The sequence below is a fragment of the Oculina patagonica genome, chromosome 6, assembly GCF_052425735.1.
Source record: "Oculina patagonica isolate OP01 chromosome 6, crgOcupat, whole genome shotgun sequence".
In the NCBI taxonomy this organism is placed as follows: domain Eukaryota; kingdom Metazoa; phylum Cnidaria; class Anthozoa; order Scleractinia; family Oculinidae; genus Oculina; species Oculina patagonica.
The window spans coordinates 29,736,466-29,752,326 of record NC_135763.1 but is presented as its reverse complement, the minus strand read 5'-3'; the positions used below and the strand labels follow the sequence as shown (position 1 = coordinate 29,752,326).

Here is a 15,861-nt window from a genome sequence, read left to right as displayed (position 1 = left end):
AAAAGAGCGCGCAATCGCGAGAAGGGCACGCGAGAAAAAAAATCGATTTTTTTCCTCGCGTGGCCCCCTTTCCCCCCCTCGCGCCTTTCGCATTTCTCCCGTCGCGCGCAAAAAAATACACCACAGGTAACCAAAGCGTACTATGAGAGTTTGTATGGATGTACTAAGAAGGCTTGTATTGATTTGAAATAAAGATGAGAAAAAATATATCTTTTTACCGGTACAAAATTATAATGAAACTTACCACGGTGTACGTTTTTGTATTTCTAGTGCTTTAGAAGTTACGCGCGATTTTCGTCTTAACCGTCTGTTGCGTACGTTAAGACGAAAATCGCGCATGACTTCAAACACTAGAAATACAAAAACGTGACACCAGGTAGGTTTAAAGTTTCATTATAACTTTTCGCCGGTAAAAAGGGATATTTTTCTCAACTTTATTTCAAATCCATACAGCCTTCTTAGTACATCCATACAAACTCTCATAGTACGCTTTGGTTACCTGTGAATACACAGACGCCTGCTACGAAGGCTACTTAAAAACGTATTTTGATTAACGCTGCCGTGACTAGTTTCGAAACATTTTTTTATTCCGCTTATAAGCCTTCCCGGATATAAGCCCCTCTGTTTATAAGCCCAGCCAAAACCCTTAAGAAGTTGTATAAGCCCAGGGCTTATAACCGGAATTTTACGGTATTTTGATGATAACAAATGGTGGTTAAAAAGGTAGCTTTTACACTGTTTACATGTAAACCTAAAAAATTATGACAATCACCACAAGAGTTATTCTAGTCCTTATTTCAGGGTTATTTAAAATACAAAAAGATAAGGCGAGAACATCTTGTGTTTTATTTTAGAATCAATGCCTCCAAGGGAAAAATGTATATCTTGCTAGAGCTAACTAAGACAAGTCACTGATACCTTAAAATTTCCATTGATCATCAGCAGTATGTCGATCTACAAAATTAATTGTGTAGTTCCCCAGGCACTAAGTACATAATTTTACCTAAACCATCATATATGTAAACATTTCTATACAATATTCCCTTTATCTCCTTCCATAAGGAACTGCAAGGGTGGGGGAGATGGTACTCGGGATTTCAAGTGACAGGGATGATGGGAGGATTGTTTCTTTGTAAGGCTTTCGTTTGTCAAAATACCTGTTTGTGCAGCTCCAGTTTGCTCCAAGAAATAGAAAAAGAGGTATTTCTCTTCACCGTCTTTCAATATGCTCAAAAGCGGACAAAAATATTTGTGTGTTCGAAAACTATATGGAAGATGATCACAGATACAGTCTCCTGTGTTGAAATACCCACAAAAGAAAGAAAAAGCCAGTCGTAATACCAACCATTGTTAAGAAATCTCCTTCTGTAACTCTCTTCAAACGGCATGCAAGCGAAAGGAGGCGAAAGAATAAGGAAAGAATAGAAGTTAGTCGTTTTGCTTACCGTATTTTCTCAATCAAACATCCCCTGCGTTTATTTCAAACTTGGCCTGGTAAACCCGGAGTTTATTTGAAGCCAGCGTTTAATCGGGGTCCGGTGTTTATCTTTGAACGAAGTGTAACTTTCTGTAACGCCGGCTTCCTGTAAACGCCGGGTCAAAACTGATAACTTTTAAATAAACGCAAGGGGCGTTCGATCGGGGTGACCCTATTCGGCGGAATGGAGGAATGACAAAACGGCACGGCGGAATGACGGAATGGCGGAATATCCTAAAACACGGAATGACGGAATATCCTAAAACGCGGAATGACGGAATATTCTAAAACGCGGAATTGTGAAACATTAAAAAAAAAACAACAGCAACAAAAACAAACAAACAAAAGGAAAAAATTAACTGCTTAACTTTCTCAGACAGCGATGCAGGCTGAGAATGTCGGTACTTACAGTGCGACGCGCCTTACCGTGGCCACCCAGCAAACCTTTCTACAAGTGTCAGCTCTTGTAATATTATTCTTTGTTTGACAAACAGCCTCCTTACAAGGTTGAATACGATTAAATATATACTTGTTACATCGTATTTATCAACAAAACGCAGTGAGAACGTAAAATATTACAAGATGATTTCATTCACGCGAGAGACAAGTGAGAATTTGAAAAAGTTCCCCAATTTGCATAAAATGGGTCAACGACATTTTTCCCACTTTTTCTTCTGCTAGTAGTATTTTTGTGCCTTTTCAGTGCACCAAAATGTCTCGCCTCTCTTTTAGTATCACATATGGTTGAAGTAAAAGAACGTGAAGAACAAGATGCTGAGAAAATACCATGTGTGACATTTGACGGTTGACTAGTTTATGCAAATTCAGGCCGAATTCCCACATGCCTGTCGCTGCCTCGTCCCCAGGCGTCCTCGTCCTTGGTCGTGCACGGTTCGCTTGGCGTTGTGGGACTGACGTGCACGGTTCGCTTGGCGTTCTGGGCCTGATGCGGACGGGAAGGCGGACAAAAAAAAAAAAAACACAAAAACCATTTTAATCAAACAGCGCTCCGCGGCTCGCTCCCTAACCATCAACCCCCGGGCTCCCTGTTTTCCCGCCTTACCGCCTCAACATCCGGCCAATCGGCGCCTGGGGACGAGGCAGTGCCTGTCGCGTGAAGCCAGACAACAATCCAATCAACATTCGAGTTTTGAATCGAGTCGCCGTTTGAACATTAAAATATTCAATTCAAAAATGGAATATTGAAGCAAAGAATGAAATCATATTTGCAATATGGGAACATTAATCCACCCTTGACAGGAACGCTTGAGGTGTTTTAACTGTAACTTACTTCGGCTTTGTATGTTTTTTGTCTCGAGCGGGGCGAGAAAGTCTTTTGTAAATTAACGAAATCCTCACTCGATCAGTGACGATCAGTCGATATCCTACCTTGAAATCCCGGTTCGAAATTGACGTCCTCAAAGAATTCAGAAGATATAGAAAGAACCCTTCGATTTATGGGATATATTTAGTGTTAACTGGTTTTCTACTGCTAGCAACCGCTGTAAACAAGTTGGTTTTTCTGTCACGGAAACGAATATCCACAAGTTACAGTGCGACGCGCCTTACCGTGGCCACCCAACAAACTTTTTCACAAGTGTCATCTTGTAATATTTTACGTTCTCACTGCGTTTTGTTGATAAATACGATGTAACAAGTATATATTTAATCGTATTCAACCTTGTAAGGAGGCTGTTTGTCAAACAAAGAATAATATTACAAGAGCTGACACTTGTAGAAAGGTTTGCTGGGTGGCCACGGTAAGGCGCGTCGCACTGTAAGTACCGACATTCTCAGCCTGCATCGCTGTCTGAGAAAGTTAAGCAGTTAATTTTTTCCTTTTGTTTGTTTGTTTTTGTTGCTGTTGTTTTTTTTTTAATGTTTCACAATTCCGCGTTTTAGAATATTCCGTCATTCCGCGTTTTAGGATATTCCGTCATTCTGTGTTTTAGGATATTCCGCCATTCCGCCGAATAGGTTCACCCAAAAGCACACCACGTTAGGCTTTAATACAAAGTTTCTAAACACGTCCCTATTATTTTAATTTTCGTTAGTTTGATTTTCAGTTTGATATTGAAACAGCAAACGAGATACTTTTGTTTTTCTTGCAAATTTTTTAAGAAATTCTAGTGAGCAGCACACAGCAAACCGCCAACAGATCTTGTCAACTTGCTTTATTTTCTCCGACCGGTTTCGTCTGATCAAACAGACTTCATCAGGGAGTTTGAACAAGATACATAAAGGAACTTATTTTATACCTATGCTATAGACCTTAGTACAAATCACGTTCCAACTAGGGTGTGAACTGCAAAAAACACCTACAGAATTGCGTACAGGATATGACTAAAATCCTGCAAATGTGCAATGTTTAATTTTGGGGCTCAGGGATTTAACGTTAAATCCGTGAGCCCCAAAAACCGGTCGGAGAAAATAAAGCAAGTTGACAAGATCTGTTGCTGTGTGCTGCTCACTAGAATTTCTCAAAAAATTGTCTAAGTCGCATCTAGCAGAAGCCACAATATGCTCAGCAACACTTCAGGTCGCTCTGGATTAAGGATAGGCAAAAGTGCCTTGAGACTGAGAAAACGACAAGAATCTGCAGAGAGACAGAATCAGGCGCGTGAGGTCCTAGATGATCATCGAGCAACAGCCGAAGAATCACCTGAATCCGAAATATGGATCGATGACCACTTTCAACGCCTACTAAAAAATCTTGTCCATAGCCAAATCGAGGCTGAAAATCAGTTTTATGGTCTACAAGAACGTAGACAGAGACTTGACCCCGCCAAGAGCAACGGGAAGGTGCCCAGTGGTTTGAAGATTCGCTGTGTAACCGCTAAAGGCCGGAATGCCCAGCTTCTTCAAGAGCAATTCAATACCATCATCTAAGAGGCAGAAATAAAGCTTCTGGACGCCACTATTGCTTCCCTCCAATCTGAAGAACAGCAATCAAAAGAACGGCGCGCTGCAGAGAAGCAGAAAATTTTCGCTGCTATAGAGACCTGGAGAACATCATTTCAATCAAATGATGCTAATCTCGATATCGAAGCAGACGAATTTGTCAAGTCGGCAAAATGTTTTTCCGAAAGCTTCTACCGTATTTATTCGATTAAGCGCCCAACCTCGAATAAGCGCCCACCCTGAAGGTAGGAAAAGTTAATAAGCGCCCAGCCTCGAATAAGCGCCCACCCCTCACCCTTCAAGAAACTTAAGTGCACAAGAGGAGTATTGATTATTGAAAGTGACTAAGTTCTACTAAGAAGACTTCCCTCATGACCGAGTTTTCTTACTATTTTTCAGACTTTCAATGAACAGTCAAAATTTTGCTTTGTTTTGTTACAAAAATAGACTTCTTTTTGTTGAAAATCGCGAAAATTTAATAAGCGCCCAGCCTCGAATAAGCGCCCACCTCGAATAAGCGCCCACTCTCAAGGTCCAAAAATTTAATAAGCGCCCAGGGCGCTTAATCGAATAAATACGGTACTTTGAGTGCGCCGCAACACGAGCCTCTAAACGGGTAGCGGAGGACATGAAAAAGGCTGACAAAGAGACCAAAAGAACAGAACAAATGGATACCCAATTTACTGTTAACGACTGAACAGGCATTGCGCGACATGGTACAACGTGCCGTTCGACAGGAAGTTTCCAAGCTCAGCCCAGTTTCTCCGTCAGCAAAATCAACTCCACCGCCCCGTAAAAATTCCAAGAGCCGTGGGAAAGATAGATCCAGCTCCAAAAATCGGAAACAGCAACGCCGTCGAGATTCTAGCCAAGATGCCCGTAACCAGCGCAGCTCCTCGCCCGCAGCCAAAAATGCACAAGGGAGACGCAGTCGATCAAAACAGCGGAGACAGCCCAAGAAACCGAATGTAAGGTTTTCTGATAGCCGCTCCCCCTCTGTTTCTCGTCGCCAGCATTCAAAAAACGGAAGAGGCCGCGGAAACGGCGTCGTAAAGTAGATACAAGAGACAGTTACTCTAAATGGCTTGACAAAATGGCGAAAAAACCGATTCTGGACCTTTTACCACGGAACTTGGAATTTCACAATCTTTCACACGTCACTCTCACTTCAGACCAGTCACGAACTCCTGGCTTGGGTCTTGATCAACCTGATGACCCGGACTTCAATCCTAAATTGTACGTTAAAACAGGATGGAATCCTCCTCGGGAAGATCCAGACCTCGAAGAAAACCTGTACAAAATCCGTCAAGAGCTACTGGAGAACTTTAACCAGACCCCGCCTCGTTGGACAAACAATTTGACGTCTGACGAACGGAGAGGATTGCGTGAGCTCAAGGAAAACCCCACGGTTCGCGTCTTAGCCACAGACAAAAACCTCGAACCTGCTCTCGTCGCTACAGACTAGGTAGAAAAAGAGACTCTTAAACACCTTAATGACACTAAATCCTATGCCAAAGTCACGAAAGATGACTGGACATTTAGGCGTCAAAAGGTAATTGAGACCAGAGATAAACTTGTAAATAGTTACTCTAGATTTCTACCACCCAATTCTCTTAAGTTTCTCCGTAGCCTAGACGACAGTCCTAGGAGTATCGATCCCGCTAAATTTTATATTATTCCTAAGATTCATAAGTCACCTATAGCTGGGAGGCCTATCGCGGCTTCTCACTCTTACATCACCAGGCCCATTAGTATTTTTGTTGACGAATTAGTCAAACCTAACATTACTATGCCTACGGTGTTGCGTGACTCGGGTGAACTGATCCAATGTTTAGAGAAAGTTGAGCTACCCGCAAATTGCTTTCTTGTTACGGCGGATGTGTCATCACTCTATCCTAACATTGACACCAAGAAAGCAATTATTGCTCTTGACCTCTTGCTTAGAGAGGGCAAGGTAGCGCAAACACCTCTCTTGGTTCAGTTAGCTCGGTTAATCTTTGAAAATAATTTCCTTAAATCGGAATTTAGTAGCGACATATACCATCAAACGTTTGGTATCGCCATGGGTACTCCCTTCGCGGTTACAGCCGCAAACGCGTTCATGTATTATCATGAAAGGGATATTATTGAATTGTATTCTAGCAATTTAACCCTTTACAAGCGTTTTATCGATGATATTTTTGTCATCTGGGAAGGCCCTCGGGAAACCTTCCTTAGAATTTCTCAGTGCTATTAATACTAAGGATGAACGCATTAAGATAACTTATGAAATTAGCGATTCTAAGATTTCCTTTCTAGACTTGCTACTTTTTGTGGTTACCAAGGTAACCATTATGCTACCATCTGGGTAAGCCCCTAAGTGTAAGTGTAAGTGTAAGTAAGACTTTCCGAAGCACGAAGTAAGAACGACAGCGTACCGAAAGGATACGAGGATTTCTCAAGTTCTCCTGGTAGCTTTTTACGATTACAACACTATTCTTTAGAAGGATACGGTGACGAATTGTTTGGATTAAGTTATATATCAGGATTCCGATAAAAAAAAGCCACTTTCACAATCATTATGACGCGTTCGAACTATCCACGATCGACAATCGACTGCTTTGATGAACCGCTGGCGAACGTAGTTGGAACATGATGCTTGGCACGTGCATATGGGCGAACGTAGTTAGAATATGATGATTTAGCCACGTGCGTAGCTGGCCGTACGTTGTTTTTTTTTTTTTAAGCGCCCACCACACGGCGAGCCGCGACAACGAGCGGCACGCCGCGGTGGCTTGGGGAGGGATCTGTTTCGCTTCTCCTCCCCCCTCGCGGCTGCGCCCCGCCGGCTTCCCGCTGCGGACTAAAACCCAATACCGCCAGCTACGCAGGCTAATGATGATTGCCACGTGCATATGGGCGAACGTAGTTGGAATATGATGATTGCCACGTCCACGTGGCCGAACGTAGTTGGAACAAAATGCTTCGCACGTGGATATTGCTTCGAAGTAAGGGCCTGTTTACAAGCAGGCGGGTAACCCTAGCACATAGGGTTACCCTAGCACCTAGGGTTACCCTAGCGCTCCCACATTTCTTCTTTTTTTCATCGACGTGTTTACAAGGCGCTAGGGTTACCCTAGCACCTAGGGTAACCCTAGCTGAGTGCTAGGGTCCCTAGCGCCTTGTAAACGCTCTGCTAGGGATAACTCGCCTACCCGGGCTAACTTTATTTTGGCTCCAAAAAGCTAAATATGTTTAAAAATACCGACAAAAACAGCGAATTGTGACCAAGAAACATCGTGTTCATTCACAATTTGTCGTATTTTTGCACTGGAACGGAATTATTTTCGAATAACAGTTTCTAACGACAAAATTTTACAAGGTTAACTGAAGCGTAACCGGTGTCAGTTGACCTGGGTAAGTAGGGTTACCCTACCTGCGAATTTTTCTTGTAAACCCGGGCTATCTTCTAACCCTCTTGCTAGGGTAACCCTAGCACCTAGGGTTACCCTACCTGCTTGTAAACAGGCTACAACAAGCAGCTATTTCAAAAACAAATAGTGTTTCGTTTCCAGATTGCGATAGGGCGAGAATAGCGTAATCTTGAGCTTTACATCAAGGGGATAAATGTTGTTCGACATGGCATTTGCACAGCTTGCTATACGAAACTGTCCATACGAAATTTGACGTTTTAACATAACTTGACTGTCTTCTTTTCGTTCTGAACTTTTCGTGCCGTGACACTGATCACGCAACTCCGGATACGTCCACGCGAGAACCCACGCAATTTTGCGTGTATTCGGGCGGCTTGTGACGTCGAAGATGCCGTGAATTTTCCTATACACATTTATACATTAATCTGTTACATGATTTGAAAAAACTTTGTAACTCTCCTGCATATATGCCCTTCTCTTCAATCAACTTGCCCGTTTTCGGGGCACACTTGCCCTTCCGTGCGAGCAAACACGGCGGATATGCCATGTCATCACGCTTTTGTTTGCGTTGCAAACACTCTGATTGGTGGATTGGTCTTCCGTTTCAGAATAGTTTGAATGTTTACTTTACAATTAAACGCTAAAAGAGCTTACTCTATTTTTTTTTCAATACATCGCTTTAATCAAACCTAAAACCATTGCAGTCGTCGGATATTTGTATTTGTAAGGAATCTCAATATTTTTTGGTCTTGCTGATTATTATCTTTCCGATATTTGAAGAACATGCTTTTACGAAATTAATTGCCTTCGGTCAAACTTATTTACTTTGTGGTTTCGAGCGTTCTCCTGATTGGATAGTAGCCTCCACTGTGTAAATAGTTCACCTCGAAATTTATTCTTCGTCCGATCGCTACACATTTTGGTAGAATGCGTAAAAGGGGTTATTACCCAATCCCCCCCCCCCCCCCCGCAAATTTGAATGCGGCTTACTACGACAAGAAGGAAGTAATAATAGAATGTCTGTTGATCTTGATCGTCAACTGCGAAATACAACCGATGAATCGATCGAAATCGAGGTAAGAGTTGTGTACTACGTACAGTACGAACGCACATGGTCTGACATGCAGTGAAATGTTATTTATATTTATATTGCTTGGAATCAATATCTGAATTTATCTCTGAGTATAAGGAGATCGTTATATTTTGCAGAAAAGGGTCAACCCGTTGCCTTTAATATGTTTTCTCCCTTATTAGGACCAGAGGTAAACCAAAAAAATACCCCCAAAAAAAAAATTTTAAAACCCAAAAAACCAAAAAAAAAAAAAAAAAAAAAAATATTTAAAAAAAATAAAAGGGGGCCAAAAAAAAAAAACAAAAAAAAACAATACCCAAAAAAAAAAAAAAAAAAAAAAAACAAAAAAAAAAAACAAAAACAAAAACAAAAAAAAAAATTTCCAAAAAAACCCCCAAAATCCCAAAAAAAAATAATTTGTAAAAAAAAAAACATTTTTTAAAAATTTTTTTTTTTGTATTATAACCCCCCTTTCTGGACATTATAGGGTCAGAAATTCGACACTGGACTTTTTTGGCATTATTTTTGAATCTGGGGATTTTTTTGGGTTTTGTTGGAAGCCAAAGGGATTTCCGCCTTCATTAGCTCATCCCCATCACCTAAAATTACCCCCCCCCCCTCCATCCCTATGGGCTAAGACAATTGGTGACATAAACCTGTTCTTTAATAATAATAATAATAATAATAATAATCTTTTATTAGAAAGCCTTCATTCACTATACAGTGGTTTTCAGAAAGGTCCTAACTAAGATTAAAAATACTGAGTAAGACTATATACAATAAAACGAAAAATACCTAAGAATTAAAAACTATTATTAAAAACTAACTTGAATACAAAAGAAAGAATTAACTAAAAAAACCTACTTAGAACGCTACGCTTAAAATTTACATTTTTAAATTTCTTTATATATAACTTAAAGGCCAGTCTATAATTTCCATTATATTTTTCCTTAACAAACCGAAAAAACACAAACCAAAAGTATGAACTTCTGCACAAAACAAAATGTTTTCAGTGACACCCAAAAACCAAATGTTTTCAGTAATTTTCTGTTTCTTTATTAATACTGTAAAAAGTGGGGGTGGTGTGGGGGTGGGGCTTAAGTCCCCCCAATCCCCCTCCGTTTGTGCAGTCCCTGACCAATTGGAAATACTGGTCAGTTGACACAGAGTAATATTATGCTTTTTCCTGTTTGATTTCTTTCAGGTCACTTAAAAGTTCAGCGATGCTGAAGGCATTGTCAGGCTGCTCAATCTTAACAGGCACTTCTGTGCTGCATGTTGATTTATCTTGCTTTAGGACCTCTTTCCTATTGTGAAACTGGCCATGCTGATTTACTTCAACAGGCTTATTACATTTGTGTATTTGTTTATGCTTCATTATGTTTTCTGCTAAATTAAAAGGCTTCTCTCCTGTGTGAGTTCTTTTATGTTGCTTTAAATGTCCTGCATGATTAAAACACTTGCCACATTGGTTACACTCGAAAGGTTTCTCTCCTGTGTGTGTTCTTTTATGTTGATTTAAATATCCTGCCTGATTAAAACATTTGCCACACTGGTTACACTCGAAAGGTTTCTCTCCTGTGTGAGTTCTTTTATGTTGACGTAAATTTCCTACCTTATTAAAACACTTCCCACACTGGTTACATTCAAAAGGTTTCTCTCCTGTGTGTGTTAAGTTATGCTGCTTTAAATGTCCCACATGATTAAAACACTTGCCGCACTGCTTACATTTAAAAGGCTTCTCTCCTGTGTGTAAAAGGATATGTTGCTTTAAGGATTGCCTGAAACGGTAACACTTGCCACACTGGTTACATTCAAAAGGCTTCTCTCCTGTGTGTGTTCTTTTATGTTGCTTTAAATATCCTGCATGATTAAAGCATTTGCCACACTGGTTACACTCAAAAGGTTTCTCCCCTGTGTGAGTTTTTTTATGCTGCCATAAAGTTCCACCATTATTAAAACACTTGCCACACTGGTTACATTCAAATGGTTTTCCAGGAACTCCTGGAGCTACGTTGTGTGATCTCATGTGCAGCTCTAAATTTACTGCCCAATTAAAAGATTTGCCACATTGGTTGCATACAAAAGGCTTCTCTCCTGTGTGTGTTTTGTTATGTTGTGTTAGACTTGCCTCCTCACCAAAACTCTCACCACACTGACGACATTGAAAAGACTTCTCTCCTTTGGGCACTCTTTCGTGCCTAATGAGCTGCCCTATATTGGGACAAATTGTCCCAAAATCTTCTTTGCATTGAGATGCTTCCCCATCCAAGGAAAGCATTGTAATCAATGTTCAATGTATATTCTTTGCCAGATTGAGTGTAACTATAGCTTGCTGCATTTTGTGTAATCTTTAGCCACTGAGGTATGGTCTTTTCCAATTAGCTAGTAATTGATCATTTCCAGCCCTTAAAACACAAGTAAAACAATGTCAGAGTATTCTAGAAAATATCCATACATGTAACTCCCCTTAGACTCCCCTTTGGAAGGTCTTTAAGTCTGTAGCCCCCCCCCCCACCCCCCTCGGAAATTCTAGTTGGGCATCGTGCTTACCTTTAAATTAAGTAGGTTCCGAAACTTTCAAATTTCTGCACTGAATTTAAAGCCAAGTGTTGGTTTAACTTTTTCCTTTGTTTTAACTCATTATCACACAGTACCATACTAAAGAACAAACTAAGAACAATAAAACTTGAATCATTAGGATAGAGGTAAACCAAATTTACATATTTATATGCTAGTTAGTCATTTACCAAGAAATGTTTTGGTCTCTATTAACTCTAAAAACTTTGCTGTTGTCAGGGGCGACAGAGCTAGGAAACTACCGGCTCGTGTTATTGACGTCAGCAGTTCTGTACAAATGAAAGTTGATTATTTAAAAAGTGCGACAGACTGCTGACGTCAAATAGCATGAAATGTTTCCAATGGAAACCAACTCTGTCGCCCCTGACAACAGCAGAGTTTTAACAAAATCTTGGTGCAAAACTTCCCTTGTTGCATACTCAACTGATAAGTGTAGTATTATTTTCGATGAATGTCACAAAAACTGAGACATCGAAAACTAAGACCTAAACCCATCTTTTTTTGTAACTTGTCATGTATTGGTGGGGTAATTTTTAGTAATTGGCACAAACTAGGAAATTTTGATCCCTTCTAAAAGATCCCTTCTAAAAAAGGACACTGTCACCAGTTTCACTTCAGAAACTCAAGAGCCTAAAGACATGTGGAACTTACAAATAGCGGAACAATTTTGTTAAAAATCACCATGCAAGTGTATTGAAGTCATAAACAAGTGATATTATTGTGATGCCATCAGGAAACCTTTGATCTTGACTTGAAAATTTTGTAATAAATAATTATTACATAAAACTACAAGAGAGTACTGGTCATTCTTTTGTTTGACAGCTCCGAAAAGCTGTTTGCAGTATGGATAATCGCCTGTATTTTCAACTGTAGAAGTATTGATACTCCACGAGTGAGAAAATACCACGAGTATGCGCATGGTAGATGCGGATCAATTGGCCTACTGTTTCTTCCCCATTTAGCAATTTGATGGCAAACTCGCCGAACTGATTACAAAACTTTCTTGAGGCAACAAGTTTATCTCCAACGGATGGCTCCCAAATCTCTTTTTATCGATATAATAGCCACAACGTCTTCATCTTGTTTCGCTTGTTTGTTTTCGCCCTAGTCCCATTTTCATGTCCGATCGAATGCCTGGTTATTAAGCTATGAACGTTCTGCAAATGCAAGTTCTTGTTGTCACACTATGGAAAAAACTGTGTTGAATGAAGGAATACCGTATTTTCTCGATTAAACGCCGGACCCCGATTAAACGCCGGCCTCGTATAAACGCCGGGTCAAAATTGCTAGTTTTTAAATAAACGCCGGGGGCGTTTGTTCGAGGTCCCGGCGTTTATTTGAGGTCAAGCTCACAAGTACCGTAAAGTTCCGTGTATAAGCCGCACCCGTAGATAAGCCGCACCCCCGATTTGGAAGCTCAAAATTTTGGAAAAAAATATACAGACAATAAAGTTTGAACTTCAAGTGAAGTTCTATTGGTAAAAGAAACAAGGGCAAACAAGCACGGTTTCGAAACACTGACACGGCGGTTGTTGCAATGTTTAATATAAATTAAGTCTTACGAAAGCGAAATTTAACTTATCATACCTCCCTTCAAGTTTGAGTTCACAATATCTCAAACTTGGATGCTCTGTTGGTATCATTTTTTCGAGATTATCACTTCTAAACACTCCTGAAACACTTGTAATTCGTTCGAATCGTACGTGAATGATGAATGCTTAGTAGCCAAGCTTTGAATTGTAGAGAGGAGTCTGGGCATTAAAAACAAACATGGCGGCATTTTCTTTGGAAGAAACCACGTTTTTATTTCAAGATTCTTGGAAACTGCTACCCGCAACAGGATGAAAACTTCATGCAGAATAAGAGTTTGTTAATCCAGGAAATGCATTTGTTGTGAAGGTCAATAAAAAAGGGAAGCGGTCGGCCATTTGCCCTGTAAGTACTTGCGTTTATCTTGGTGCTTTCTCGCACGCAGCGGAAAGACATGATTCAAAGTGACTGGTAGCCTTCACTGCAAACAGCTTTGCAGAGGAACTAAAAGGCAGTGAACAGCAAAGTTTTCAGGTTGTTATATGTTTATTCAATGATGTCTTGAGAAGTTTTTTATGAATATTAATTAGGCCTTTGAGAACTCCAACCAGAGATGTTTCCGTAGACCCCGTAGATAAGCCGCACCCCCGATTTTTGACTTGAATTTAGAGGAAAAAGGTGCGGCTTATACACGGAACTTTACGGTAAATATATTCTGTTTGTCACAAATCTTTATTGCAACATAAACTATTCAATCCGTAATAATGTACCTTTGGGAAATAATCACCCTTGGATATACCCAGGGACAGTTTTTTGGGGCAGAACGAAGAGAAGAATCGCGTTCCGCCTTGACAAACTGCCCCTTGGTCTCGAAGATCGGCAACAATAAATCAATCTGAAAAATTGGCAGAAAGTTGCAGTCCGTTAATAAACGCGGGGCCCCGATTAAACGCCGGCTTCAAATAAACGCCGGGTTCACCAAGCCAAATTTAAAATAAACGCTGGGGGCGTTTAATTGAGAAAATACGGTACCTGTCAACAAATACTACAAAAAGATCAACCATATGACAAAGGCGGTGTTCGTTAAATTAAAAAGCTGAAATTTAGGGTAAGACTGAAGTATTTTCTATTTCAATGCTTAGTGATTTTATGTTTGATGAAGAAGACTTCTGAAGACTCAACTTTGGATTTTCTTTGATTTACTTTCAAAAAACTTTTTTTCCAAAATTTGAGTTGCTAAATTTTAGGGTGCGACCTATCTGTGGGTGTTTACAGTACTTTATATCTCCATCTTGACGTACTAGGTGCATATCATGTATGACAATATATACCTGCCAAGTCTCACGCCTTAGGCGTGAGTCTCACGCCTTAGGCGTGAGTCTCACGCCTGCGAGTTGAAAACTTCGATCTCACGCCAACTCACGCTTATGAACCAACTTCTCACACCTAGTTGACTTTTCAAGAAAATGTAAACTCAAATCGATGTGAGAAACGACATCACATCATACCAATTGTTGTTAATAAAACAAGATCGCATGCTTGTAAATTAAAGTTCTTGCCTCTTTGACTAGTGAATCTGGATTTTTTTTTTCATTTCGATAAAAAATGGGTCGGTCGGGTGATGGGAAACAAAACATTAATTTTATTGGGATGGCCATACAACTATTATTCCACTCATGCTTGTTGGATATGAGATAGTTATTCACTTATAGCCAACTCATATCCAATGTGTGCTCATGGAATAACAATCATTGTTGATAAGCAAAGGCATATACAGTAGCCTCATAATTGGGGCATTTGCTCACCTCTCGCATCAAGTACGAATGGATCTTAGATTTGGGAATTTCCTATATGCCAATTTACGAAAAATAACCCCACCAATACGTGACAAGCTACAGAATAGATAGGTCTTAGGGCCTTAGTTTTTATGACAATAATCGCATGTAGCACCTCTTACAGGGTCTCCATGAATGCCTCGCTACCCTTGGAGAAAACAATTGAACAAACAGCAGGAACAATGTCCCCAGCCATACAAACAATGACAACTGCTAAGCTGGAGGACCAGTCGAATAACAAGCTTTTGAGGGAAGTAATGATGGCTGCTACTGAAAATATAGAGTGACGTGAGTGGCTGTGTGGCGAGCAGACTTTTTAAAACTCCTAATTGCAACATGACAGAGTGAACTCCTTGCAAACTGATTAAATATTACTCTATTGTCCCTTAAACACGATATTTCTACTTGTTCTTACCTCTACTGAAGCAAAACAGTCTAAAACTAAACTGCAAAAGACTTTATACTTCGACGCGATCGATTAGAAAGCGGCCATTGAAGTACTGGAGCCCAGTCTACTCGCCGCGACTTTGTGAGGGAGCGAACACCAGATCGAGGGCAGGCTTTGGGAAACGCGCAAGGTGCGAGACGGCCGCGCGAGGGGACCCTGGCTTCACGATCGGGAAAGTTATAAATTCTCTGCCTCGTCCCCAGGCGCCAGTGCACGTCAGTCCCACAACACCAAGCGAACCTGCACGACCAAAGACGAGGACGCCTGGGGACGAGGCGATAAATTCTTTAGCCAGCGTAGCTTGGCGTTCTAGTCAGTCGGGGAGAGCGAGAAATCGCGCGCGCGAGCAAAAGCGACGGCGGAAGGCAGAGGGAAGAAAGAACGCCAGCCGCCAGACGCCTCTTAAACGGGAGAAATCTTTTGATAGCCCTTATGCATGTTTACGTCAGACTGGTCAGTCACCACCAAGCCTCGTTTTCGAAGTGCGAACTTGCAAATTAATCATGAACGAATTCCCTAAGCAGCATAAATGAAAAGAATACCCACGTGAAAACTGCATGAAGGTGGCAGAAGGTTGAAAATAATTCGCGAAACGAGGCTTGGTG

The 15,861-nt window shown here is 40.7% G+C and overlaps 1 protein-coding gene across 1 annotated transcript; it reads right to left on the bottom strand.

Annotated features, from left to right (window-relative positions):
• Nucleotides 1-9,795: 9,795 nt before the first annotated feature.
• Nucleotides 9,796-15,298, bottom strand: LOC144658225 (uncharacterized). The gene is made up of 2 exons (XM_078518619.1): nucleotides 15,224-15,298; nucleotides 9,796-11,271 (listed from the first exon to the last, which is right to left on the bottom strand). The coding sequence occupies exon 2, from the start codon at nucleotides 11,142-11,144 to the stop codon at nucleotides 10,038-10,040; it is 1,107 nt and encodes a 368-aa protein (XP_078374745.1). The 5' UTR covers nucleotides 11,145-11,271; nucleotides 15,224-15,298; the 3' UTR covers nucleotides 9,796-10,037.
• Between the last annotated feature and the right edge of the window lie 563 nt (nucleotides 15,299-15,861).